General features: G+C 44.1%; 4 protein-coding genes across 4 annotated transcripts; 3 read left to right on the top strand and 1 right to left on the bottom strand.

The window, feature by feature from the left end:
- Window positions 1-7,319: 7,319 nt before the first annotated feature.
- On the top strand, window positions 7,320-8,459 carry LOC129597013 (uncharacterized). Its single transcript, XM_055494431.1, has one exon. The coding sequence runs from the start codon at window positions 7,320-7,322 to the stop codon at window positions 8,457-8,459; it is 1,140 nt and encodes a 379-aa protein (XP_055350406.1).
- Window positions 8,460-8,479: 20 nt separating this feature from the next.
- On the top strand, window positions 8,480-9,951 carry LOC129597002 (uncharacterized). Its single transcript, XM_055494419.1, has 2 exons — window positions 8,480-9,677; window positions 9,747-9,951. The coding sequence occupies exon 1, from the start codon at window positions 8,497-8,499 to the stop codon at window positions 9,607-9,609; it is 1,113 nt and encodes a 370-aa protein (XP_055350394.1). The 5' UTR covers window positions 8,480-8,496; the 3' UTR covers window positions 9,610-9,677; window positions 9,747-9,951.
- A 9,436-nt stretch (window positions 9,952-19,387) lies between these two features.
- Window positions 19,388-23,063, bottom strand: LOC129596995 (antithrombin-III-like). The gene is made up of 2 exons (XM_055494406.1): window positions 21,918-23,063; window positions 19,388-20,890 (listed from the first exon to the last, which is right to left on the bottom strand). The coding sequence occupies exons 1-2, from the start codon at window positions 22,900-22,902 to the stop codon at window positions 20,706-20,708; spliced, it is 1,170 nt and encodes a 389-aa protein (XP_055350381.1). The 5' UTR covers window positions 22,903-23,063; the 3' UTR covers window positions 19,388-20,705.
- A 956-nt stretch (window positions 23,064-24,019) lies between these two features.
- On the top strand, window positions 24,020-25,432 carry LOC129597003 (trichohyalin-like). Its single transcript, XM_055494420.1, has 2 exons — window positions 24,020-24,531; window positions 24,728-25,432. The coding sequence occupies exons 1-2, from the start codon at window positions 24,060-24,062 to the stop codon at window positions 25,168-25,170; spliced, it is 915 nt and encodes a 304-aa protein (XP_055350395.1). The 5' UTR covers window positions 24,020-24,059; the 3' UTR covers window positions 25,171-25,432.
- The last annotated feature ends 2,508 nt before the right edge of the window (window positions 25,433-27,940 follow it).

A 27,940-nucleotide genomic window follows, 5' to 3' on the forward strand; every position in this document is an offset into this window, starting at 1 on the left:
CCATATCCTCCACACGGATCGCGGAAAGACATTTCACCGCAGAAGTACTGAAAAGGTCACCAACGTGTTTAAAATCAAACACACGTTTGGAACAGCGTACCATCCTGAGGGCCAAGGACAGGTTGAAAGACAGATGCAGACCATCAGCGATGGACTGTCGCAATACCTGAAAGCGGGAAACGAAAGGAAGTTTAACAAATATCTTCCATACGTCATATCGGCAATGAACCGTGCAGTACACGCAACGAGGGTACTCAGCATACTATATGCTCCACGGAAGAGAGATGACCATGCCAGAAGACGTCGTAACAAAGACGAACGTTCCTGACGATTATGGTGCACCAGATGAATGGGTGGAAACCATGAAAAGAAATTTGACCTTTTCAGAAGAAGTGGCGAAGTGCAATATCAAAGATGCATATGAAAAGCATGCAGAAATCTACAACAAGAAGAAGTCAGAACCTGAATTTAAAGTCGGAGATAGAGTCTTAATCAGACTGCCTAAAGATACAAAGCAAGGAAAGAAGGAAAATCAAACTGACTTCAAAAAAACAAATACGACAAAGTGTGGAAGATTCTCAGCTTTCCGAGACCGAACGAAGTCGAGGTCATCGAGCAAGATGCGGTAAAAGAGCCGGACTTACGGGTCGTTTCGGTAGATCGTCTAAAATCGTGGCACCCGCCGTTACCGGTTCAGAAAATCAAGCTGGAAGGGCAGCTTCGGAATCACCTGAGAAAGGTCATGAAATTGCAGAGCATGGCTCTACTTTCGAACCACGCTCGCGTAACGACATAGCAGAGCGTAGTTGTCAGCATACTTCCGAACCACGCTCTGTACCAGCTATGGCAGAAGAGCCGAAAGAGGCAGAAGAGCCGAAAGAGGCAGAAGAGCCAAAAGAGGCGGAAGAGCCAGGAACGAAAAAGAGAGGAAGAAAGAAGAAAGAGAATAAAGATTTCGAAACACCAGTGACAATGAAGCTGAATCAAGAGGCAGGAGACCTCGAAGCAGAGCATGGATCTCAAGTGGCGCCTAAGTCAAAGCTTACTCTCGAACCACGTTCTCAAGTAGCAGAGCATGATTCCAAAGATGCCTTCGAACCACGCTCTGCCACCAACGGCAAGAATGACCTTCAAGAGCGGAACAGATAAAAGCCGTCAAAGAACAAGCCGACCAACTTGGCCAACGGATCGCGAACGAAATTGAGAAGCGAAAGGTCAAGAAAATGAAGAAAACTCCGAAGCCGACTCCAGAACAGATTCTGAGAGGAGAAGTCCAAGACGAAGATGAAGCCGACAAAGCATTACTTGATCGGATAACTAAAGGACGAAAACAAATAAACCCGAAAATCAGGCTTATAGAGTTTATGATATTAAGACTGGAAGTTGGGACGGCGTAAAGGTCATCAGAAATAAACCTGCTAATCGGAGTCATTTTCGTTGTCGTAGTAGGTTTGTTTAACGATAAGCTGAGGAATGGAAGAGTCAAGGCAGAAGTTATTGAATCCGGGAACGCCGTCATCGACGAGCGGAACGATTCAGGACCCGGACTTATATGACGATTCAATGAATACGGAGGAACATACGAAGGGGATACGACCCGTCTACTACGTATCAACAACCCGACGTGGGAATGAGCTCGAACACATGGGGACTTACGGCACGCAGGTCGGGCCCCAAGGACAAATGATGCCGAATCAGATGATGCCAAACCAGATGATGCCAAATCAAATGATGCCAAATCAGATGATGCCGAACCAAGGAATGATGGGACAGAATTTCCCATTCCAGCAATTCCCACAGATGTACGGCCAAAATATGCCCATGATGAACCAGGGTCAACTGATGCAAGGTCAGTTCGGATATGGAGGAATGGCCCCATTTCCGAACCAGATGCAGGGATTCCCAAATCAGATGCAGGGATTCAACCTCAGCAAAGTCAAGGGCAATTTCGAACACCGAAACCGTCAAGAGGTCAACGTTACCCGGGAGACAGACAAAACACACCGCGAAGGGGCGGTCAGTCGTCTGACCCGAGAGCGTCGACGAGTGGCCAGGAACGAGAATGGAGATCCCATCACTCACACCAGTCCGAATCCATTCGCCAAGATCGACTGGAAGTATTCCGTGGGCAGTATTGAATGCACCCAGATTCAATGACCCGATCACAGAAACAGATCCACAGTACAACATTATAATGGATCCAAAGGTCACTCACAGAGGAAGAAAAGAAGGCTGTAGCGGAGTTTAATGAAAATGCCGCGAGTTCGTCCAGCTGCATAACGATATCAACGATAAATCAAGACCAGTACAGGACGGCCCGAAGAACTCACAAGATAACCAGGGGAACCCACCTCCACATGAAACTGGATAAACACGAGGCGGAAGAGTTGCGAAAAGAAAGAGGTGTTGAAATCAGAACACTGAAGAACAGTAATCCAGTGTTGCGCAACAGGGAATGGCCGAGCGCAGTAAAGACGATACTGATCTTCATGAACCTCATTCCCCGGAACCAAAAGAAGAAGAACAGGAGAGAGGAGTCAAAACTCCAGCTGAGGAAAGCCCTACTAAGGAAGAGCATACGGCCAAGAACGAGGAATGACCCGTTTCAGCCTCCGAGTGATCCGTTAGTAACTCGAGAACGAGAACTGTTGAGAGAAAGGGATAAACTCGACAGAGAAATCATGGAATTGAGGTCTCGTACGGCATCGGTAGTTCAATCAGGATCATCGCGTACCAGCCCGGCGAGAGAAACTAAACCGAAACTGAAATATGAGAAAGATTTTCTCCCGGTGGAGGAAGGTCACACCGGTCAAGAAGAAAAACCGAAAGGTCATCCTGGCGTGAGCACGCGAAGGGGCGCAGCTCGAGAAACGAAATGTAGATCGCACACCAGAGTTTTCCGGCTTAAAGATAAAACGGAAGGAGTAGTCAGCGCATTCCTAGTCCATAGAGACACTGATCAACCAATTCCATCAATGGGGGAAGGAGCTGACCGAGCCGCATATCAGCTGATGTGCAAAGAAGCCAGCGATGCCGCGGAAGCAGCGATTGGTGAACTCATTAAGTCAGAACGGAATAACCCGACCATGATAGGAAGAATCCTGAGAGACCTGTTGAGAGAAACAGCATTCAAAGAGAAGGCGAATATCATGGTCACAATTGATGCGAAGGGTAGAATGGAGAAACAACTCTATAACCCGCAAGGCGAAAAGATTGATATGCTCTCGCATGGAGCATATCCGGCGTCAGGTGCGAAGGGGCACGAGGCGGAAGAAGAAGGAGAATGGGAAGATGTAGAAGATGAAGAAAAACCGCCATACAGAGAGACGGTGTGCAGATGTCTAAAGGTCAACTATCACATGGCAGACGGAGACGAAGGTTATGTCCACGGCTTTATTATCGATCCGACAACATACATGCCGATCCCCACAGCAGGAACGAATGCGACTCCTGAAGAAGTGGAATGGCAAACACAGAAGTCGTATAGTGACCTTAATAAGATACTCAATCTCCTGCCAGAGGACCAGCGGAATGACACTGCTGCGAATATACAAGCAGTGATGAGTATCCTCAGGCACAGGGCCGAAGAAGACCGAGCCTATTTGGTAGTCTTTTGGAAAGATGACGAAGGAAAGTGGAAATCACTCTTCGACTCCAAGGGCAAAGGGCTCTATTTTCCGGAAAACTTCCAATTTAATCCGACGGCGGAAGAACACAATAAATATTACTCTGGCGACCCGCCGGCCCAAGCCGAAGCCATGGAGACTCAAGAAGAAGTCGATAGAGGATCACCGTGTCGACGCATCGATTATAAGTTTATGAACCAAGAAGGAAGAGAAGGAATCCTCAGAATCGAAGTGGTCGATCCTCAGACGGGACAGATAGTGTCAAACGCAGGCTTCACTCCAGAAGAGGAAGAAGAGGAAACATCAAAACTTATGCAAGAGGTGGAGCAAGTACTGCAGGTCCTGCCACAAGAGGAAGAGCGCGAAGAATTCGAAGCCATAACCGAAGTATTGGTTAACGTCATGATGCCAAGAGCACGCCAGGACGGAGCATACATGCGCTTGACCCATATTGACCCTTTCCATGGAGAAGTGTACAAGCAGCTTTACACTTCGAGAGGCGAGACGCTGACTAAATTGTCGGGTGCGAAAAAGGTCAAGAAACCGGCTGAGAAGGGTCAGCCTGAACCAGTTAAAGCAGAAGAGAAGGGTCACAAAGAAAAAGAAGAAACGAAAAGTCAAGAGACTAAGGAAAGACCGCAAGAACAGGAGGTCAAGAAAGAAGAGCATCTGACTCCTGGGAAGAAAGGTGAAGAACGAAAGAAAGAAGATCAGAAGAAGAAAAGGAAACCAGTAAGGGTCACGGCACGAGAAGGTAGCGCCGGTGAAACTTTCGTTAAACAACCGAAATTACTGGGAGTAATGGAAAAGAAAAGAGAGAAACCCGAATCGGACTCTGAGCCAGAACAATTGGCTATCAACGCAAAAGCAGGGTCGTCACAAGCCGAGACCGACGAAGAGAAGGACAAAGGTCAATCACGCAAGGTGATGGAGGAAGCGATGACGATGCAGCCGATCTATGCGTCGACGATGAAAGAACGCAAGGACAAGGCTGATAAAGAGAAGAAGAAAAGGGATACTTCTGTCGAATCGGCGAAATCGGAAGTCAGCGTCACATCGTCGAAGTCGTCAATAAAAGAGAAAGATACAAGAAAGAAAGGTCAGAGAGACACAAGAAAATCTGACCCCAGCTTGGCAGATTATATGGATGCACAGAAGAAACCAAAGGTCACTGTCAAGAACAGTCTTATCGGAAGAGTTGACGCGGCTGACATCGTAAATTGGAGACCTGTCGAAGGGACAGTGAATTGGATTATACGGATGACGAATACGATGACCGATTCTTCGTCTGTGAGTCAAACGAACAAACAACTATAGAAGAAATTGACGAAATCCTCATTGGAGCGACAGCCAATTGGGGAAAAGCGACGAGGTCAGTCACGTCAAAATTCAGAAAGGATGTCAAGGCGTATTGCGAGGAGACAAATAAAAGACTGCCGCAGAGCAAGTACAACGCCGTTCTGGAATACGCAAGGAGCACAGGAAAAGTCCTTCAGAAACATCCGAAATATGGCTCCAAAGCGAAGCTTACATCACTGGGAACAATAATGAACGGAAGTTGGCTACAGCAAACGCAGATATCCGAGAACGGATTGAACGTGCCATCATCGGGATGTGTAGCCCGATGGGTACGACGAAACACCGTATGGCACAGTTCATCAACGGAGTTTGGAGCAAAGAGAAGGGAAATGCTTCAATCATCGAAAGGTCACTCGGAAAAGCGTTAACACAGATGGTAGCGGAAAACAAGCTGCACACCACAAACCCTCACAAAGGCGTGACCATCAGATACAGTTCATTGAACGCTGTACCAGAAGAGTTGAGACAATACAAGAAGGAAGAGATGAGCGAAGATACGACCATTATATTGGATCCCAGACTCGATGCGGAATGTCCCATCTTGAGTCAAATTAAATTAGACAGTGAAAAGGCAGCAAATTCATCGAAGAAAGAGAAAGAAGAGCAAATAGAGGAATCAATGGTCGTTGAAGAAAATGTCGTTGAAGAAAAAGAGGCAGAAACGGTAGAGAAGGGTGAACTGAAACTGCATGCGCCGAAATCGGCTGAAGAGGCTATTGCGTTGGTGGGACCACCGAAACCGATGTCGGTACAGGAAGCACTTGCCGCCGTACGAAGTCAAAGGGCAAGTGGATCCAGTTCAGCAGTGGATACCCAAAAGATCCACCGATCGACAACAGCACTGACATCGTTAAAGGCAGCACACGAACAAGCGACGCAAGGAAAAAACGACGTTAAAGGTCATGCTGCGGAAGAAACAGCTAAAGGTCATCAGACTTCAGCGCAAAGTGGAGTCGAGGAGAAAGGTCATCCGAGCTCAAGTCATGGAAAGATGGGGCAGCCTACTGGATCGCAACCGCCGGTAGAAGCTACACAGCAAGTGCAGTCCCCATCGCAGAAAGAGGAGACGGACGACGAGCTAAACGAGAGTAACGTCCCGTGGATGACAATTTACGCTGCGATCGGTGCAGCCCCGTCGAGAGAAATGGATAAGACGGATATTTCAAAAAGCAGTCGGCGACGCCGGAGTCAGCAGGACACAAGTCAACAAGCTCATAAAAAAGAGCGTATAAAGAAGGAAAGATCGGTGTACGATACACGAACACGAATCAACCGAACTACTACATTCCTCCGGCGGAAGAACAACGAAAGCAGAGACCGAAACCAGGTCCCCAGGCTTGGAAGGACGCTTTGACTCAAGATGCCATGCAGAACATAGGCGGGACTAACGGGTTCACCGCAGAAGACCTCTCCAATTACATGGCAGTTCAGTATGATTCCGGCCAAGAAAATATGAACGGGGATCGATTCAAGATCCAGAACGCGTTGGACAGTTTGGTCAAAGACGGAACCATCAGAACATGGAAGAAGGATGGAGTCGACCAATACGACTGGATCGCGAAAGCGTAAAACGGAAGAACATGTGTGGGAGGAAGGTCCACCACACAAAAAGAAGAATCAGAATCAGAAAAGAGAAAGAAATGAGCAGACCGTAGTTCTCAAATTACTTTCGAACCACACTCTGCAAAAAGAGTTGAATTAGCGAAGGGGCTATTTTACTTAGCGAATGGGCTAAGATGAGAAAGGTCACCATACAGTTGAGAATGGTTCAGTTAAAGAAGGATGACAAAGGTCACCATGAAACAGCGAGAAAGTCTCAGCTCAGCACTGCATAGCCTAGTTACCATAGGCGTAAAAATAGGCGTTGAGAAGGGTAACGTAAAGGTCATAGCATTATAATGTTTGAGATTGCAGGCTGAGACATCAAAATGACTGAACGGAGCCAATCCAACCAGAACGCGGCGAAAAAGGGACAGCGACCAGCTGTAAAAAAGGTCACGGGAGACCCTTTGACGAATTACAACGAGGACTGCCCGGACTGTAAACGAAACAACATCCTATCGAACGAACGTTTCCCATGCTGGACTTGCGTGGTGGCAGTACCGAACCAAGCAGTGGTGGTACCAGAAGAGGCGAGAAGGGTAACTCGATGTGTTCCGGCATTTGGTTACGGGAGACACATGGATGAAACTGTCACCAGAAGACCGGATGATTTTGGAAGATAAGTACAGAATGTGGGTCGGACGTAGACCGGGTTGGGATATCACCCTTGAACCTCCGAAAACACCAGAAGCGGATGCGTTCAGAAAGAAGTTTGAAGAAGACACGATGAGAATGGTACAGGAAAAGCGCGAGGCAGAGCGAAAGCGGCTAGAAGAAAAGGAAAAAGCTGCGGCAGAGAAGGGTTTAGCCGAAGCAGCTAAAGGTCACGCACCTACCCCATTTGCAATATTGAAGAAACAAGATGAAGGAGAAGCAGCTGTAATCAGACAGTCGCTGATACAGCAGATTGACATCATCTTGCAAGATCCACTCGCGGTATCGAAAGAGGAATACAAGATATTCCTGGACGAAAAGGTCAACCTAACGAAAGGAAACAGACCATCCCAGGTTATCAAAATCGCGATCGAAGAACGAATCGACAGGATGAGAAATTTCCGAAAACGGGAGAAAGATGTGGTTGAGGCCCTTCGGAACTTCAAGAAAGAGGAGTTCAAACGCCCAAAATCACCTCAAAGAGATGATCGCAACCGCGGCTATGAAAGGTCGTCAGACCGCTCCCGAGAAAGGTCATGGGACAGACATCATAACGACCGATACAGTGGATACGCGAGAGATACGCGTACGTCGGAGCAAAAGAGAAGGGATGAAGAACGTATCCGACGTGAAAAAGAACAAAGAGAAAAGCGCCGCCAAGAAGAAGCGGAAGAAAAGCGCTTGGCGGAGGAATACAGGAAAATCAACGAAACCTGTAATAGGCAGCAGGAGAAGGAACGGGCTGCTAAGGAAACGCAAAATCGCGATTTACAGAATCGAGAAGGAAGAAGTGAAGGCTCGAGTAAATCAACATCCTCAAAGGGGCCATATGATCAAGAGTGGGTCCAGGATAACCTGAACATGGCTGATTATGAGTTTGGAGACAAATCCTACAACAGCAAAAGGTCATCCAGCTCAGAAAGCCACCGCACGCCTAAGAGCCCGCGCAGAATGCAGTCAGTAGTCCATTCTGTTTGTTCAACGTTCAAGTCAGCCGAGAAACAACCGGAAAAGCAATTGGACGAGGTCATGGAATGCAGCCCGTCATCCTCGAATGTCATTGAAGTTCACGGAGACGAGGATATGCGACCGTCAAGACGAAACATCATCTTCGATCTTGAGCATCAGCTTACAAGCGCGGAGATGGCGAGTAATGCACCGCCAGAATCAGATTCAGAGAAGGGCGACCAGAAAGGTCAATCAAAGGTCACCGCCTGAGGAGACATTCCTCCAAACCATCGAGCTGGTATATGAAATGAACGACATCATGGAGCAAACGAACGAGATCTGCCGTTCGGTGGGCATCGCGCCAGATAATAAGGATGAATTCGACAAAGTTTATTGGCTTCTCATGAACTTGCGCCAGGTCATCAACGACTCGGGATACGCGAAAGAGTACGAGTATGGCCAATGGGAAGACCTGATCATTACGCAAGAATCGGCGAATCTTCATTACTTCCCGACGAGAGAATGCGGCCTTGTCAGTTTGATCGACCTGAGTCTCTTGGAAACACCGTTGGACACACCGGATCCAACAGGAATGACACAGTTCCAGTATAGAGACATCAAGGAAAGACGTCTGCACGTGGCACAATTTGTGTTACGCCATGTAAATCCGGCGTTGAGACTCCTCGCAGGAAGGGCTGCGTTAGGATTGTTGGTCAAACCAGATTCTCCGCCTGATCACCGCGCCACGATTCAGAAGATTTTTGCAGCAAGGCTCGGCCATTATGAATCGCATCACCAGCTGCGAAAGAGCGCTCAAAGAGGTATAGAGATACCGCCAGCACTGACCGCGCAAGTTATAAAGCTGGGAATGCCTGTTAAGAACTTTAACTCCTCGGAAACGGCCAAGAGGCAGCTGAAGGACGTCCAGAGAGCAATGAATTTCGACGAAAGTCTGAGACGTCAAGCGAAAATGCATGCCCACCGATGTGCGGAAAGAATCAGAATCACGATGGGTACGAGATTCATCCAGCCATCCGACTTCGTCTATGATTTCATCCAAGAAATCAGTGTAAATAGAAGCAGCTACCGTCCAGAGCTTGCGAGACAGCCGCAGGAAAATGAAATGAAACGAAGAGGACGAAGAAACCAACAGCTGCATTTGGACTATGTCGAATTGTGCAAAAGGTCACGGGATAATCCATACGATGAAGGATTAAAAGCGCGAATGGTCGACGCTCGAGATCATCTGATCCGTATTCAGCGCAGACGTGACCGAAATCGGCACAGTGGTGCTAGCAGCCGGAGCGAAGGAGACGAGCTGCCTGAGAGGGAAAAGGAACCTCGAGATCGAACGTCTGATCAGAATGAAAAACAAAGACGTTTCGATCGGAACCGCGACAATGGTTCCAATGATCAGTGATGACCTTTAGGGCATCGCTGATGTGCTAGTTACGGCCATCAGTCGGCAGCACGAGAATGGTATTGAAGGTACAGTATTAGGGCGAAGGAGACGTAACTTTTTGAACTGTCATACCGTTCGTGTTTTGTTGTTTTCAGAATTTTGTTGCAGGGGATCAAGGTGATCTGCAGTATGGGGAGTTACGGAGGTCATCCGGCCCTCGAAGCAGGAAGAGTAACGGCGTTAACCGGCCTTCCTCATTACATTTAAACGTCACTTCTAGAGTGTAGTTGCGGCCTACTTAGTCGGCACACTCTTAAGGAATGTCAGAAGCCACAAGGGTGAAAAAGAGAAAGAGTTCAAGAAAATAGGGTAAAACTTTCAGATGTTGAGGTTACGGCGATAACCGGCCTCAGAAGAAGAGGAGTTACGGCGTTAACCGGCCCTCGAACCTGGTGGAGGAAAAGAAGGAAAGTGCGCGTCAATTAGCACTAAAAGAAAGGAAAGGATGTGCGACAGAAGAAAATGGTTGAAAAGATGGATGACCTTTATCAGGGAGGCAAGCAGAATTGCTTGAAAGCCAAAATCGGCTAAGTCCTCCATGACCTTTAATATGGAACTTATGACAGAAATGGATGACCTTTTGGGTTCGTCACCTCCCAATTGAGTCGCACATCAGACGAGAAAGGATGACCTTTGAGAACTTCACTGCTCAAGAGAGTCATCAAGAAAAAGAGAATGACCTTACCAGGGAGGAAGCATTAAGCTTGTCTTTCAAGACGTCCCTCCATGTCCAAGAGGAAGAATCTCATTTTGACAGAAGTCGTACTTTGATACGCAATTATTCCAAAGATGAAGAAGCAGTATTCAGAAGTCGTACTTGATACGCACCTATTCCTACAAGCGGATCTCATTTGTGATTAAAAAGATTGCTCAAAAGAGCGGAATGGATCAAAGCGGATTACGGTTGACAGGACCCAGTGACCTTTACGAGTCGGAGGATCCTAGTCGTTTTGATAATGAATTCTGTTGATATTTTTTACTGTTTTTACTTTTGTTCCGAGATCTCTTTATTCACACATGTAATTGGAATTTGTGATGTTAAAGGAGATTAAATCTCGATGTTTTATTAATCGCACAGACGAGCCGTCAAGGATCCCAAGGAATTGACGTGGATTCTGCTTCGACGGAGCTCAGCCTCCCTCCCAGAGGCATGTGAGCGCAGGCGTACATGCGTACACCCTCGCTTTGGCAGTCTGTTGTGTTTTGCTGCACGCCCGCCTTACGCGAGGCGGAAGATGTTGTTCTGCACGCACCCGCACTGTGTGGCGGCTACGTGCACATTTTCCACGCTTGCTGCAGTCAGCAATGCGGAGTTGTCCACGAGGAAATTCTTACGAATTTAGTCTGGTTATAAATTCCTAGCAGTCACGCCATTTCTCGCTTTCTGTAGCGTAGGCGCTTTTATAGCACTGCCAGGCTTTTTGGTAGGCAGAATTCCGTCAATTCTGATCCTACGCGTGAACCTTCATCAGGTCCACGCTCATATAGTGAAATACAGTACGGCAGCAGAAATTCCTGAAGTACAAATTGCACAAATTATTTGAAAACGTTCCCACTACAATTAAGTTTAAGAAGAATGCTTACTTAAAATGAGTCGTGTGCAAGTCCATCGTACGTAATGGCCTATAGCAACTGCTCAAGATTTCTTTGCACCGTACGATTTCGATAAAGAGTGAACCAATATTGTAAATCCAAAGTAGCACGCCATATATTAAACATACGAAATGAATGCATATTGCTTTCGAAAATCTCTTCGTCTAGTACGTGTCCAATAAAAGTCGAATATGCTCAAAACAAAAAGTTTTGCTGGGAGAAACACTTTTTGCCCATATCAGCAAAAACTATTAAATATTAAAGCGGTTGGGAATAGCGATAATATCGTATAACGTGTACTTCAGTATAATTATACCGCAGTACATTCATAGTTGTACAATGATGACCTTTGTACTGGGTTAACCAACGGCATGTATTCCGGGTTCACATCTTGTGCAGCGTTATGCAATCAGTTGTGCGTTTCGGGCTACGGTGATGCGATAAAATCATAAATCAATGGCTCGTCCTTACCATTCGCACGATAATCAAAGTAACTGGCAGGCGGTGGCATAATGCAATTGCTGCTCCGTCAGTACATTGCTGGTACATATTAATTTTGCAATAATTTAATCATTACTAATCAAAATATTGCGCAAACAGGTGCTTGACAACTGGAACCATTAATGCATTATCGAAATTGGTGACAACTTGGCGTCGCCCGAACTGTAGAAACTTCGAAAGCTGGCAAAATGGCGTCAAAATCAAGAGCACATGCTCGTGCAGCGTTGAAGTATCGTAACATTATTGGTTACCGTAGCGGTCATTCCCAGGTAACTATCTCGATATGCCATTTGTTTTAACTGATTCCTTTAAAGACGCAAGTATACCAGCAGTACACGTACGGCTGCAATCATATTATGCGCCGCCCGACAAATAGCGGCGAAGCTCAACCACAGGAAAACTGCACCAACTGTAGCATGCATCACATGGTACCTTCATGATGTACAATACGTACACCACTGAAATTACTATACTGCTGTGATATTACGTCTATGAACAGCATCAAAATTATTTGAGTACAACAATTTTAAAACGATAGTATTCATTCAGTTCGCACATGGTTTTTTTTATTTTTATGGTTAGACGGAACATATATAAACCAACTGCCGGTATCTTGGGAGCAAAGTGCGTGCAAGTATGATGTAACAGAAAGTAGTCCATGACGGGTCATCAGTCCATGACTGGTCATCACTTTACATATATTGTAACCGCACGACTAGGTAGTCGAAGACGACAGCAGTGGTCAAACTCAAATACACGCTGACTTTCCGGATAGCCACTCCAGTGAAGGAACAAAGAATGTAATTTTTACTGGGTGATTTGCCCGAATCACTCGTCATTGTTGCCATTACTGTATTACAGTATCGCAAAATCGATTCCTAAATGGAATACTTTCGGCATAGCGCATTTGTCCAATCGTTTTCCAATCGGAAATATTTGTTGTGCACGTGCGAACAAAAGCCAGCAATTAAGCTCTAACCAACAATGAAATGCAGGGAAATTTATGTGGTTGATACTAATTTAATTTAATTTAACTCGAGTCAGAGCAGTAGCCCATTTCCGGCTCGGATGACAGTCTAGCTTGGGCTTTTAAACCTGGCTGGTAAATGCTGAAAAAGAAGGTCAAACAACATCGATTCAAAGGTTTACCTTAAGCTTGTCAAGTATGACAATCGGCGTTTCACGAAGTACTAACCGAACAGTTTCCTTGATATGAAAATGAAAATTGAACGGATCCAAACACCAAGGTAGCTAGTTTGGCCGCGAGTGATACTGGAATCGCTCGCTAACGTACTGGTGTCACCTTCTGAATAATGCTAACAAAGACAAGTCTCACAAGACAAAGACAAGTCTCACAAGGCTCTTTATGGGGTATTCCTCTACTACGCACATATGTCCGTGGTGGTAACTGGTCGATGACTTTCACTTAACCAATTATCAAAAAAATTATTCGTTGCAAAATCATACCGGGCATGGCAAACCTCATCTGTAGACGCGATGAGTACTGTATCACAACGGAGCACAAGATACCGTAATTATCGAATTTGCACCTCCCCCATAATAAGGCCCCCCTCCGTAATAAGCCCCCCTCCCATAACCCGTTTGAAAAATAGCGCCTCCCCCCGAATTTACCGCCCAGGGGGGCGTAATTAAATGTTAAGCGCAACAAAATGATAGATACACCGCCAGTTGCTTCATAATAATTGTTATGATTTAATGAACAAATACTAAACGGTCACAAAAATATTTTGATGCTATGCTTCAGAATGCTGGTCGCAAGGTTCTGAAATTGCAAACACCGGTATCTACTGCGTTCAGTTTCATGAGAACAGATGAGCAGTTGTTTGAAAAATAACGGCCCCCTCCGAAAAATACTGTTTGAAAAATAGTACCACCCCCCGAAATAACGCCCCCTCCCCGAAATAAGCCCCCCTCCTCGAGGGCGTTTGAACTTTTGCACCCCAGGGGTGCAAATTCGATAATTACTGTACATACCTCCGAGATGTTTGCGGTACACTGAAAAAAAATTGGCTCTGTTGAAAAATTAGCTAAAGTACGGAAACCGCTTGCATGCAATTTGATTGAAGCAATCATAATTAGGAACATGATATTTTAGCAATCTGAAGATGTACCCGTAGTTTTGTTTGATTTTTAACTGAATGGATGCATGTAATGAACACCGAAGAAACCGTTAGGAATGATGCGGCAAACATGGATGCACATATACAGGTAATGGAGAGTTATCGTATTCGATACTTTGGAATTTTACCAGTAATTATTTAGTGTTTAATTGACGTAAAATTTCGACGATGCATTTATATTGTAAGGGCGGGACGCCCCGCCCTCCTGAGTAGCTATTTGCTGTTTCTGGGGATTTCCACCCCGCACATTGCTGCGCTGTTTTGACGGACCTGCAGCACAGTTGCACTGGCTGCAGGATCCTTCCTCATTAGTCTGGTGTTGCTGCGCCACGGTGCGCATTAGATTCGGCAATAAAGCCTCATCCGGGTTCACCGCTGTTCGCTGTCGAGGATACGCGTGGCGCCCATACGGCCCCGCGTTATAATATAAAAGTCCCTCTCCATGCTGACTTTAAACGTAAAAGTTTGCAGAGATAATAGTATGTCCGCCACGATATGCAGAGATATTCTGACCACCCCATCAGAATACGAGTCCGCGGCATGGAGCAGTAATCAGCCGCTGTGCAGGAAACATCACCGTCCAACAGCGGAATCCCCCAGAACCTTTAATACGTATCAGGTACGAGTACAAACTATGCACCAGAAAACAAAACAGCGTTTACAAAAAAAACACTTCCTCTATGCTATCCTGATCGGGGATCGTACCCATTACACAAATCGCGTTTCCCCGTTGTATTTGCATAGATATTCGCTGTTTAAAAAACTCTTTCGCCCGCTTTTGGCCAGTTGAAGTCGCTATACCGTTCGTTTCCAACCGTTTCTACTAGCTTTTTAGTACCGTCTCCAAAAGGTCCGTAAATTTCGAATGCTGCAGCAACGAAATCGTATCTTGTTTGCATCCAAGCGTGTTTCGCTAGTTTCTTTCTTTCAGCAAGTTCGGCTGCTGCGCCGGCGTTCACGGAAGTGCGGTCGATGTACGAGGCCGCCAGCGTGTCCACGCAGGTCACAGCGGAATAGGGAATGCACTCCAGCGCGATCAAGGTGACCCCATGAGCGGTCTTTCTAAAATGGCCGGCGTCGGAGTCAGCAGCGATTGGCGCGTCGCTACGGCGGTGCTGAAGCTGAACCCGATAATCTCAACTGCGCAGATTATCAGCGCCAGCCACCAGATAGGCGTGGATCTGAGCTAAGGAACGAAGATCCAAGGAAAATGGAATTCCACGGTGGAATTCCATTTTCCAAATCCGCGCTCCAGGCGACGTTCTTGGATTTAGGAAAACGGAATTTAGGAAATCCGCGGAATTCCACTTTTCAAATGGAAATCCAAATTACTGTATTTGGATTTCCAAACGAACGAAAACTTTCACAATTATCGAAACTCACCCGGCAGTTTCTCACTTTTTTGCCATAAAACGCATATCAGTTTCGGCAGTTTTAAATTTTTTTGCCGGCATGGAAACAAAACATTCACTGTTTATATTGCCACGACCCAAATGCCAGCGCTCTAGCATTCAGTGAGTTAAAGTGCGAATACTGTAGTACTACACTGTCGCCCACCCGGTACTGACTCTGAGGATTACATAGGGCACTAATCACCGGAGCGTAGCGAAGGTCCTCTATATTCAAGACCAATGCAATGGTTGATTTCTGTCCGTTACGAAAATCCGTTACGGAAGTTCGTTACGGAAGTTTGTTACGGAAGTGTGTTACGGAAGTGCGTTACGGAAGTTGGATATGGAAGTGAGACTACGGGATCATGCAGCTGACCGGTGTGATGCAGTCGCAGCCAGTGCTCTACGACATCGTGGTTCGCTGCCGTTGCCCATGGCGTCTCGGCTACAGAATACACAGCGGCACTGCAACCCTTGAATTGTTTCCGTTACAAAAGACTTTTACGGGATAACGCTATGACCTCAGGATATTTAACCTAATGCCACTTGTGGTGCCTGTTGCTGTGGGTCTGTACGAAATCTAGAAGCTCACCGCTTTGTCGTCATTTTTGACTGCCGTGACCCAGCGCAGCTTCACTACATAAATACTCGTAATATTCTTTGCTTCTCGACAATTCACATCGGTCTGATCAACTGTAATAAATAACTCCCGACAAAAATTTCCTTCTGAAAATTTTACTCCTGTTCCCTACGCTACCGTCGCTGAAATAGTAGGTCATAATGGTCATGATGGCGAAACCCAGGACTGGCATGGGTTTTCGTTTAGCTTATGGTATTAATAGTAACCTTGGGCCGCGTACTTGTACGCTCATCCTCGTCCGTGCGTCCCCTACCTCGTGCATCTTGTGGAAACCTACTTACTTAAAAAAAACTACGTAAGAAAATTATTTTCGTCGGCCATGGTTAAGAGGGCGTGGCTAAACTCGATTCCATTGCACAATACATGCAACAGTATGTATCGGGAACACCGTAATAGTGGCAACAGATACGTGTTGTCAGTAGTCCGATCCTTCTAAAAATTCTTCTGAAAATTACTGCTATTAATAATCGAGAACAACTTAACAAAAGTTGTGAAGCTAGTAATTAGTGATAACGCGTTTTGTATTTGCGCCAACACTCATGACGTATGATACTACGTATATCGCGGGGCTTATTCTTATTTTCCAATACAAACTAGCACAGTACTACATAATTCTTCTCGATAATTTGCACAGTAATTTTTAGAAGGATCTGACTTTGATCACACGTATTGGTCACAAACCTCTGACATTGTACGGTACACTATTTCGGTATTCCCAGTAAATAGTGCTGTATGTATTAATGCACTGGAATTAAATGTTGCCACGCCCACTTAACCGTCGCCGATGAAAATACCTTTTATGAGTATACCCAAAAATTATTCTGTCTTCCTGCAAAAAACAAAATTTTTCGGGGCCGGTGACCGGGGCTTGGTAAGTCACGCTCCGGTCTGCCAATGCACGCTAACGTGCATTTTTCTAGTAAAATAATTTGAAAAACGGATAAAGCTACACGACTTTCGCTATTACTTACATGCGAGATTTCGAGCCGATAAATTGAATGAAACTTTTCTGTTATAATAGTGTTATTTAACTCACCGTTAACAAGTCCGCACAGTAAATTTGTATTTAAAATTTTTAGTACAGTAATTAGTCGTTAATATAGATTCACGTTTCAAGAAGCAGAGCCGGTTTAGTGGTCTGGCAAGGATGATGAACGAGGTAGTTAGAATCATGCTTGAAGTTGAAATTAAAACTATGAATCTACAGCGAACAATTAGATGGCATTAATCGAAGTGGTGTTTAATCGGTAGCCGCGTTACATTGGGCAACTATCTCTAGGAAAACAAAGCTAAAAAACTATTTTCCAACGATAATCGTAAAATCCTTGGATTTACGGAAATCCAAATGGATTTCCGTAAATCCACGGAATCCATGGAAATCCATGGCAATTTCCTTTCCAAATCCTTTCCACGGGCCCGAACCCGTGGAAATTCGTTCCTTAATCTGAGCGTAGGTGCCGTGGAAGGTCCAGTAAAAATTCCGTCGAATGCTGTTTCGTATTGTTGGTACACATTGAATACCGCGTGGTAATCGGTATTTTTGTCGTTGTCCCTAAAACCAGAGGGACCTAAACCTAAAAACATTGCACCGGCGCCACGCTAACATGTCCGTTCCCTTTTATTCTACCATAATGTCCAACGCAACACTATTGTTATATCGAAAATGCTGCATGAATGATGTTGAATATGACCCGCTTTTTGGGAGGAGAACGCATTGTCTACGTGAATGCATATTTCAGCATTCCCCACCCCGCAAATATGCACTCGCTGAGGGTATATGTAGGAACTACGAAATGAATGAGTGTATACCTATGCTGAGTGTTTAATATGCTGAATGTTCAGTATTAGCGGAGTCTAAGCGGACGTATTAGCGGAGTGGGGTAGGAAGAAATAGCATTAATTGCGCTGGAGTGTTTTGTACACATCGATTATTTCTGTATAGCCGCTACTAGATAGTGTTAGGGTATTTAATCATGTTAATTGTCGGCGCCTGTACCAGCGCTTGCAGCTGCACATAAAATGCGTTGTGACAAAACAAAGTTGTACTGGTTGGCGTTGGGACGTCTGAACGGTTTTATCTTCTTTCCACACCAGTCATGAAAATGGATGGTTTTCTTCATTATTATTCATACAAAATTTGACTTGAAAAATAATTTAAAATTGCTTAACTATGACTTTAACTACTGCAATGGCTTTTAATAATTCTTTATGCTTACTTTGCCTGACGGTAGTAAACGGACCCTTCTTCGCCGCTGTATTGCTGGCTACTTAAAATTTGTTCGCAAACCGACTGGAGTATGCCGAAATTATCGAATTTGCACCTCCCCCCATAATAAGGCCCCCCTCCATAATAAGTCCCCCCCCCATAACCCGTTTATGAAAAATAGCGTCTCCCCCGAAGTAACCGCCCATGGGGGCGTTATTAAATGTCAAGCGTCACAAAATGATATCATTTTGCATGCATGCGTCATGCATGATAAATATACCGCAAACTGCTTCATAATAATTGTGTAATGATTTATTTAATAAACAGTAAAAGGTCATAAAAATAATTTGGTGCCGTGCTTCAAAATGCTGGTCGCAAGGCTGTGAAAAGGCAAAACCGGTGTCTATTGCGTTTAGTTTGAATAGAAAACGATGCGCTGTTGTGAAAAATAACGGCACCTCCGAAACATATTGTTTGAAAAATAGCACCACCCCCCGAAATATTGTCCCCTTCCCGAAATTAGCCCTTATCCCCCACGACATCTTCACTTTTGCACCCCACGGGTGCAAATTCGATAATTACAATATGTACACTCTGTCTTTAAAATACCAACAAGTTGCGAGAAAATTAGGTGAAAATCTGATCGAGTTTTTTTTGTTCAGTTCCTCCAGTGAACCGGTCGATCTCATTTGGAAAGTCAAAAAAATGAGAAGCAACGCGACGTACAAGCAGTTGGAAAAATTACCTATTTTTCGTTTTTGTAACTGGACTGCGTTATGCTTTTGTAAAACAAATTCATTTGTTTTTTTATGAAATTTAGACTGGTGATTATAATGGAGAGCACGAAAACACATGTATCAATTGTTCAGTGTTTCATAAATCTTGGAGAGTACAATTTTGATAAAGTAGTGTCTAGTTGCAGCCGTGTGGATTCTGAATCGAAATGAATTATGGTGAAAATGAAGGAAAATGTGGATGTACACAGTTTAGGTATGTTGAAGAACGGGTAAGCAAACCAAGCCGACAATACCTTGTAACCGGTGTTAAACCCGGTAAAAATCGCACTTTTTTCTCTGTTGATTAGACACAAATTACAAATATAATGTAAGTACAACTGCCAAATCGATAATTGCCACACCTAACTGATTTTCAGTTGCGTCCGCCTGCACTGAAAACAACTGTACAAGTGCAGACTGGCAGTACACTGAGTACAGTAACTACTTGTTATTTCACGCTAAGAATATGACAGAAGGCAAGAGCTCTGCAGACAGCTAGGTTCTTAATTTCGGTTTACCTTTAGTGCAAAAGAAAAGAAGAAATCGAGAACGCATATCGTTTCGGAGGAGTAGCCGAATTCGCACGGATATACAAATCATTAGATGCACAACCTAATCAACTTGTTTTTGCCAAATGTACAGGTTTTACGTCGTCTATCAAGGTGCATTTACAGCCTGGCCACGCCAAGTTCGGACAGTTGCATAAAATAAATTTAAAAATAAATTTGTTCGTCATTATGTTTTTCTGTTAACTCTTTCCTAGTGTAACTTTTTATTGCGGATCTAGTGATACCAAAACTGGAATCTTCTGACATGCCACTAAGCAGGTAGGCGGTGATTAAGTGGGCGGGGCAGAGATCGTTTTTATGGTGCTTATTACTGCCCCTCTAGAAACTTTACGAACCTGAATTTTCCAGTGACGTTTTTTGGAAACTGTATGACTACCGAAAGGGTATCCGTTACGGTTCAATAACTCGGCCCTGCGCTATCGATTTTCGTGGTAGCCTCAAAACGAAGTTCGTCTCCCATAGACTTGTATGTTATAACGCACACGCCCAAGAATGCGGTTGCCTAGCGCACAAATGTGGAAGATTTCAAGTTGACAGTTTCCATGGATGAAACACTGGTCAAGTGACACGAATTTAATGAATCGACAGCTGTCTACCATACAGGCTGGAAAATGCGCGGGCTGGACAACTGGAAGAGAAATCTGGCAAAGCGGTGACTCAAAAATGTTATGACCGACTTCCTAATTCGTTAGAACGAAACGGATCGGGTTTTTTGTGGAAATGGAAGACCTTAAGGCAGACGCATAGTAACCTATAAAAAAGATTTCATCAAGATTAGACACCGACGACCGCTCACGGCCGAACGGCGAGCGCCCGAAAAAGGTCATCCAACATTTTGGAGGTGTCCGCTGGAAGGCTGCAAAGGTCACGTAGTCTTGGTAGAAATCGGGCTGTGTTAGGCATCTTCCGCAAGAGAAAAGATTGCCAAACATTATGAAATTAACTAGTCTAGATTAGGAAAGAGTTAGGATTTTTAAATCAATTGTGAAATGGAAGCTGCATCCCAGAACAGATGGGTCGAGTCGCATTTCGAAGCTCGTCCGTTCTAGTTTCGATCTCAGTGCAACCGGAGGGATGTTTTTAGCGTAAAAACTTTAAGTGCAAAAGTTGCTGGACACATACGCTGATCATACAAAAACGAAACACGATTTAAATTCTTGACGGGTGACTTGTGGGAATTTTTGGGAAAAAGTGTCCGAACTTGGCGTGGCCAGGCTGTATATAAGCAAGTCAGCAGTTATTCTACAGTGTCTGTCGGGCTGGGATTAGCGATTCTTCCAATGAACATAGGAAAGTCACCAGCGTTGTCCCAGATGAGCAGCAGAAAGGGTCGATTGGCTTCGAATGATGGAAAATAGTTGCACGTGTAGAATGGTCGCATCATTGTGACAGTTGCTGCCGTAATTCCATGTTCGTCGACATCTAAAAATTTAAGTTTCGTTGAAGCACCAGCATGCTCAACATGACGATGCATTGGTCCAGTAATTTAAATGTAATAGGTATCTGCTGCTGCGGTGTCTGCATCCAGAAACTACAGCAACGGTAGCGGTACCGTGTTACGTATGCACAGAAACTGGCAACACATAGAGAGCACACGCACGTAAATCACACTCCCTGTGGTGCAGTCTCCGCTGTTCACCGGATGGAGAAAAGCTCCTGCGCTTAAGCATCTGTGAGGTGTTTCGAACTATTGTAAAAAAGTGTAGCGCTTTTTTAATAATGGCGGTCAGGGTGGTATTTACAGACATACCTAGTTTTGCATACAAATTGTCTGCAGACGTCTAAAACTGTCTACAGTGGAGTTGACAGTCGGAAATAAAAAAAATAAAATCTCAGACAATATCTACAGAGGGTGCCATTGTGGTGGAAATTTATCGTTACCACACGAAGAATGTAATCGTTTCAATTGATTACCAGGGGCTATTTTGGTACAAAAAGAGCCGTATATTATATCTTTGGCGTAAAAGTATCTGTGACTTCGCCACACGGATTGGTGTACTCTGTATGTACCGCAAATAACGCTATCCGGCACTGAGCGTGACTGCCAATCCACAGTGCCACACAGCTTTGTTTTGCTGTGCAGATTAGTTGTATTCGACATTTTGCGAAAGAAACAAACAAATAAGAAACAAACAAACAGGGGAAATCAAGTAAAAAAATATGATAATCAAAAGTCTAAAATAAACACGATACTGCAAAATAACCTTGGAATTACTTAAAAATAAACTTAAAAATAACTAAGGGAAAAGGAAATAATAACCTGAAGCAAACTACGGTTATGATGCATCTCTGCTGACCGCTTACAATGCCGAGTTATTTTTGATGTCGACAGATTACAGTATATGTTTACATTATTGTCACCAAAAGCCGTAAATAACCTGAGCATGGTTACGTGTTAGGATGCATATTATGCTATACAATAGATGCTTGTTATCGGGAATGCACTTACCAAACATAGTATTTTGCGCAAAGTCACCAACTTTTGTCAGTGCCTTATTTCCGAACATTTTCGACATGTTGGTCGTGGGTAGGTACATTTCCGTTAGACCCAATGCTTTGGTACAAGGTATCAAATCGGTATTGGTGGAAATGCGAAATTTCGGCAAGGCAACTTTAATTCTAGAAATGCTGCTTTTCTTCCGCCATTCCTCCAGCACACTAGCAGTTTCCGCTATACGGCTTTCCAGTCGCGCAAGGCTGTCGGGACTGTCTTCCGGCAATAAGAACATGACACTATAGTTTTTTCCGCTGATGTCGAGTATCAACACTTTGGGATCGCGTGGCGATAACTCGTGTTTCTCCTCGTCAACATTGTACGAGCGGAAGTTCTCCTTCTCCGAGTTGAGAAAAGGGATGAACAATCTCCTGCCGTCCGCACAATAAAAATCTCTGTTGAACGTGGACAGCGGTTCAAACGGAATGTCCCAAATTCCGGAAAAGTTGATCGTCGATAGCAAAATTAAAGCGCTTTTCTTAACTTGGTCTAACTGCAACTGCGGCAAAATATCGCTAACAGTCCACGGCGAATGAAGATGCAGAAAGTTATTAACAGCATCGATAGCTTGTTGCGGCTCCGTTGCGAAAGGGACGCCGACGAAGTGAATGTCCTGGCAGCTCTTCAATGCATCGCGGTAGGCTTCCGTCAAGGTAACGCGCGCGTCGTAAAACATTGCGTTCGCCTGGACAAAACCGGTGGGTTTTTTCGCGAACAACGTCTCACATAATTTTTGTACTGATCGGCCATCCGGGCATAATAGCCGCAGAAGGTTCGCGTGAATTTCACCCTCCGTGCCAGGTAAGAAGCAGGCCAAAACGCTTTCGATGGAATACGGGCAAATGATGAGATTGGAAGTTGATGGGACCGTATCAGCAGCGGCTTTGTACAGCGCAGCAGCAAACGCCAGTTCACAGTTCAGTTTACTTTTCCTATTCATTTTCTACAGCAGTCAGCAGTGTAACTCGATTTTGGAAATCTGCTACTAAAAAAATAACGTAGATAAATACTGTAAAATGTGTCTGTCGAGGACGCTGTTATACGGATAGCTTATTATTTTATTATAGCGAACAGCGCAGACCCGTCTCGTATAGTGTGCTGTCCTCCTTACGTGCGTATCAAGTGCAGTGGAATCGATCGATAGTATTTCATGACTTGTTAAAGTTGTTCGCGGTCGTGAAGCTTCGTGAGACGAGCATGCAGTGCCGCCGCAGCATGCTGGTGCAGTTTGTATCACACCGCGTATGCTTGTACTAATAATAGGCCGTTTGGGTTGCAACTTTTATGTATACAAGTAACGCACACGGCACAGATAATATGACAGACACATATTAAACGCTCGCTCTAACTGCCCGGACTTGTGGGTATGACTTATAGCATAGTGCACGCACTCATACAACTTTATATTATAATAATATAGCATAGTACACGTACACGTACAAGCAAGTTGAAGCAACTAATAATTATTGGATTTACCCGTTGATCTCAAATTCAGAACACGAATCTGACGTTTCTTTCTTAAGTGCATTGTCCACCTATTTGCACCCCTCTCGCAAGAGAAAACGGCACAGCGGGGGCTCGGAAACTAACTTATACTGTAAATTTACTACTTTCTGTGCTTAAGGGAAGTGGCCCGGTACATGGCACCAAAGTCGTGTATATGCACGAAATCTTTCACTTTCGCGCACTCCCAAACCCTTTTTCCTTTTGTTTTATGACATTAAGCAGGTTGCGGTATCAACGAAGGGGTACGATTGACGATAGAATTAACGACGGGGTAAAATTAACGAACGTTTAAACGGCAGCACCCGTCGTTATTAACGAAACGAAGGGGGTATCGTTTCGTTAATAACGACGGCTAGGGCCAGTAATACACACCTGGCACACTCTGCACGATGTTACATACATAGGCCCAGAGCAGAGCGCTAGCATTCACCCGGACCTAGAACCCGAAGTTGCCCACTCGCTTCAAATTTTTGAAAGAAAGAAACATTTGTGGCGGGTTTTAAGATGTCTTTTGATTTCTAGCGATATTTTTGGTCTGCAAATTTCTTAAAACGTTTTTGAAAAGTCAACAGTCATTTATACTTTGTAAATATGGGTGGCAAGAAAAGGTCAGAAGAGGAGATAGCCGCAGAAAGAGCCCAGAAAAGTGCAGCCAAGCAAGCAGCCCTGGATATGCAAGCCAGAATTGACATCGAATTGTTGCGTCTAACTAAGCAAATGAACCCTTTTCAATATACCGTCAACAAACGTGTTCCTACGTGGATTGCAATTGCGAAGGAAATGAACAAGAAGATTGATGGGCAAACGTTTGAGGATCGCCGTTGTCGAGAACGTGTGGCTAAGCTCATGAAAGATTTCAGAGCAAAGCCTCCGACAGGCACTGGAACCGAGCCACCATCAGAGACCCAGACGATACTGGAATTTTTGATTGAGGAGGAAGATCTTACCATCAACAATAAAGTGGAAAGCAAAGAAAAAGAAGAAGCTGCAAGAGTGTTGACGACTCAAGTTCAGCAAGCTGCCCTAAAAAGACTGGGACCACGAAGTGATCCAGAAAAGACAAGTGAGTACGAAAAATAATTCAGTTATCCAAAATCCTTTCAACTTATTTTTTCTGTTGCTACAAATACTACTCTAATTTTATTCTTGTTTAATTATTGATTTATTTATAATTAAAACAGTGCATTGTATAACTGGAGAAAATGCAGGTAGAAAATAATAATATTTTATCGTTTTTATTAAACACAACTTAATTTCAGTGACCCAGGAGGACTTGGAAGAACAGTTTCCGGAAGGAGTTCCGCAGAAACTGAAGCGTCGAATTTTGTCCGTGCCGGAAAGCCCGCCACCAGCGTATAAGAGACGCCATACAGCTGACCCCACAACGGATTATTTGGAAAAGAAAAGAGAGCACCAGCTGGAAGAATTAAGGCTGAAAAAGGAACTGCATGAACAAGAGATGAAAGATCGCGAGGCAGAAAGAGAACTGAAACGGGAAGAGCTTCAGCTGCAGCGGGAAAAGTTGGCCATGGAAAAGGAAGAACGCAAGCGGCGCTATGAATTAGATCGGGAACATAATGCGCGTATGTTTGACATGATGATAGCATGCATGCAAAAAAGGGGTGCGCATGATGAGGACTTGGAAAAGGAAAAGGGTAACAAGGAAAAGGAGCCCCGCTTGCGGAAAAGTATAAGCCCCTAAAGTTTAGCGATTACAGTAGATTCAAGCGCGAACCCCACCCCATCCCCATTTCCTTTATTCTGTTTTTCACAAATATTTGATCGAATTATTACAAGTGATTTTCGTGATATGCAGATATCCATAGTTTTGCATTTGACAGGAATTATAGTTTTGGACTAAACGGGTGAAACTGAAAATAGCCTCTTGACATCTCACATTCTAGATCAGTATATTATGGATATTGGATATATTTTAGGAAATTTCTAATGAGAAAATCATTAAATCCTCTGGTGTTATGTGTGCTTCCGGTGGTTTCATTTCTTAGATTTCAGTCTTCCAGACAGCGGGCCATTGATTTTTCGTCCACGTTGATGGCAGCAGGATTATAGCCTCGCCTCGGTATCACTACGAACGCCTTCAGCCTAAAAAGTTTTAAAAATACAAATTAAATCCAGAAGCGTTCGCAAAATTAAGGAAAAACTGCGCTAAATTAAAAAAATCGACAGAAGTATACACACACTCTGTACACAAATTATCAGTTTCCAGTAGTTTGCTTAGTCACGAAAAATTAAGTCCTATTTTCTTTCCTTATGGTGTTACTAAAAAACTGAAAACAGTTGTAAGTGCTTTATGGTGGTGTTTAAGTAATTACTGTACAACAAGATCAGCATAAATTCATATGCGGCAGCACTCTGAGTACACCATTACATTAACCAGACTAAACTTAATTTAATTACTATATCTTAAATAATCGACTTAAATAAGTAATTGCCGTACCTTCCGGTATACTGCTCTCATAATGGTGGAGAGTCGGAACACTTGATGGATGCCTGCCGTTCCGGGCGAGACCATAGTCTTCACGGGTTGCGGATTGTACTTTTAGGCACCGGTGGTGACTGTGATATTCCGTCCAGCACTGTCTCCCCTTTCACCGCGGATCGGAATGCAGGTTTGCCGCGAGGCGCTTGGTTCCGGTTGAGATGGTTAAGAAAGAACCTCACGCTCCGGTACACCGTAAGATCAGATCGGAAATAAAATAATTCCACGCAGAGAACAAGCATACTGCGGAGACTTTCCGTGCAATACATTTGACATAAAAAAGTATTACTTCGTGATTCCTCTCTACGTATTCCTAAATGTATAAATGAAAATTTGTGTCTTTGTAACACTGATTTCGCATCCGGGTATAAAAAATCGAATCCGGGATGGCAGCGATAACACGCAATCAGCACTATTGTATTACCTTTAAAAAGTTCTGTACAACACTGTACGAGTATAGATAGGTTTTATTGATAAACGACTGCAGAATACAAATCAGTGCACATATTCAAGTTAACACAACATTTAAAAAAAATTAATCAAAAAATACATGTATATATATAACTTTGAGACCTGCGCTACCGCGTCTTTCATAAAATCTGTTGCCTTAGCTGCAGCTTGGCAACAGATTAGTACAGTAAATACATAATTAAGTACAGTGGGTACAATAAGAACACAAAGTAAAAATATTGTAAGTACTGTTAAATTTTGTACCGCTGCGTGTACCGCTGATACAGCCTTTGATGTTGAAACTCATTAATTTTATCCATTTAAATATACTGACAACGGTGGAGGGGCTACATTAAAGTATGACGACGTATTCGAACCATTTAAACAGGTGTGACAGTTGGTCAAAAATGCTGCCACACGATGATATTTGGCTACTGGCTGCAAAAATAGCTTCTGGTTCTCGGCAAATTCCGTGAACGCAAAATTTTGTGAAATCTTCCCAAAACCCCACTCTACACACACTCGCAGCTCTTCCATAATATCGTTGCACCGTGTCTGCTCTGGTGTTGGGTTGTAGCGAAAAGGCGCCTGAACTTGGGGTGTTGACTTGCATGCCTGGTCACCAAATAAGTGATACGGAAACTGCCCGGGTGGGTTCCAGATAGGATTTGCGGCCATTTTTTGTTGAACCTCACTATCCCAAAGCATTCTAGAGTCGTGGTGACTTCCGGGATAAGGCCCGTAATAAGATATCATGATTCCGCATGGGGCCATAATACTATAGTATTTAAGGTCATGTTCGCGCGTGTAGCCGCTGTAAACAAGGTTTTGGGCTGCGTATGTATGGGGTCGGCAAATTTCCATATTTGTTCCATCAAGAAACCCAACACACGTCTCAAAAGGGCAGCCTTTGTTACTGAAAGCAGCAGCCCATTTAGCTAGCTCGTCCGCAGTTATCCACGTATGTTCAAAGGTCAACAACAAACGGCTGAAGTTGTCGTGGACATGATCCAAAACAACATTGAACAGTCGTGATAAGACGGTCAAATCTTTGCCAAACATATTCTAAAACGTGTACAGACGCAAAAATGTAATTATATAAATTATATGTTACGTAACTTTAAGATAAATTAAAAATAATTATTAAAAATAATTTAGGTACCTCCAAGTCATGTAAACGGCACGGATATGCAAGTCTGCGCAGCAATAAACACAATCCATCAACAGCAGGCATCAAGCACTGATTATCTGATGCGAAATGGTTTGGTAACTTAAGCGCTTCAGATAACAAATCAATCTCCGCAGCCGAAAAGCGAAAATTTTTTTTGCATTGTTCTTCGGTAAATTTGTGAACATCAAATTTCTCACGCTGTCTAATCGGCCTCTGCGTGGTAGTTGAAAGAAAATGCATTTCTTCCAGTTCGTCAACTGAAAGGTCGTCTTCTTCACACATGATGAAAAACAGATTTTTTGCTTTACTCATTGTTATTTGATGTGCAAGAAAAATTAAATCGCAGTGAAG

The sequence above is a fragment of the Paramacrobiotus metropolitanus genome, unplaced genomic scaffold (genome assembly GCF_019649055.1).
Source record: "Paramacrobiotus metropolitanus isolate TYO unplaced genomic scaffold, Prichtersi_v1.0 Parri_scaffold0000099, whole genome shotgun sequence".
Taxonomy (NCBI): domain Eukaryota; kingdom Metazoa; phylum Tardigrada; class Eutardigrada; order Parachela; family Macrobiotidae; genus Paramacrobiotus; species Paramacrobiotus metropolitanus.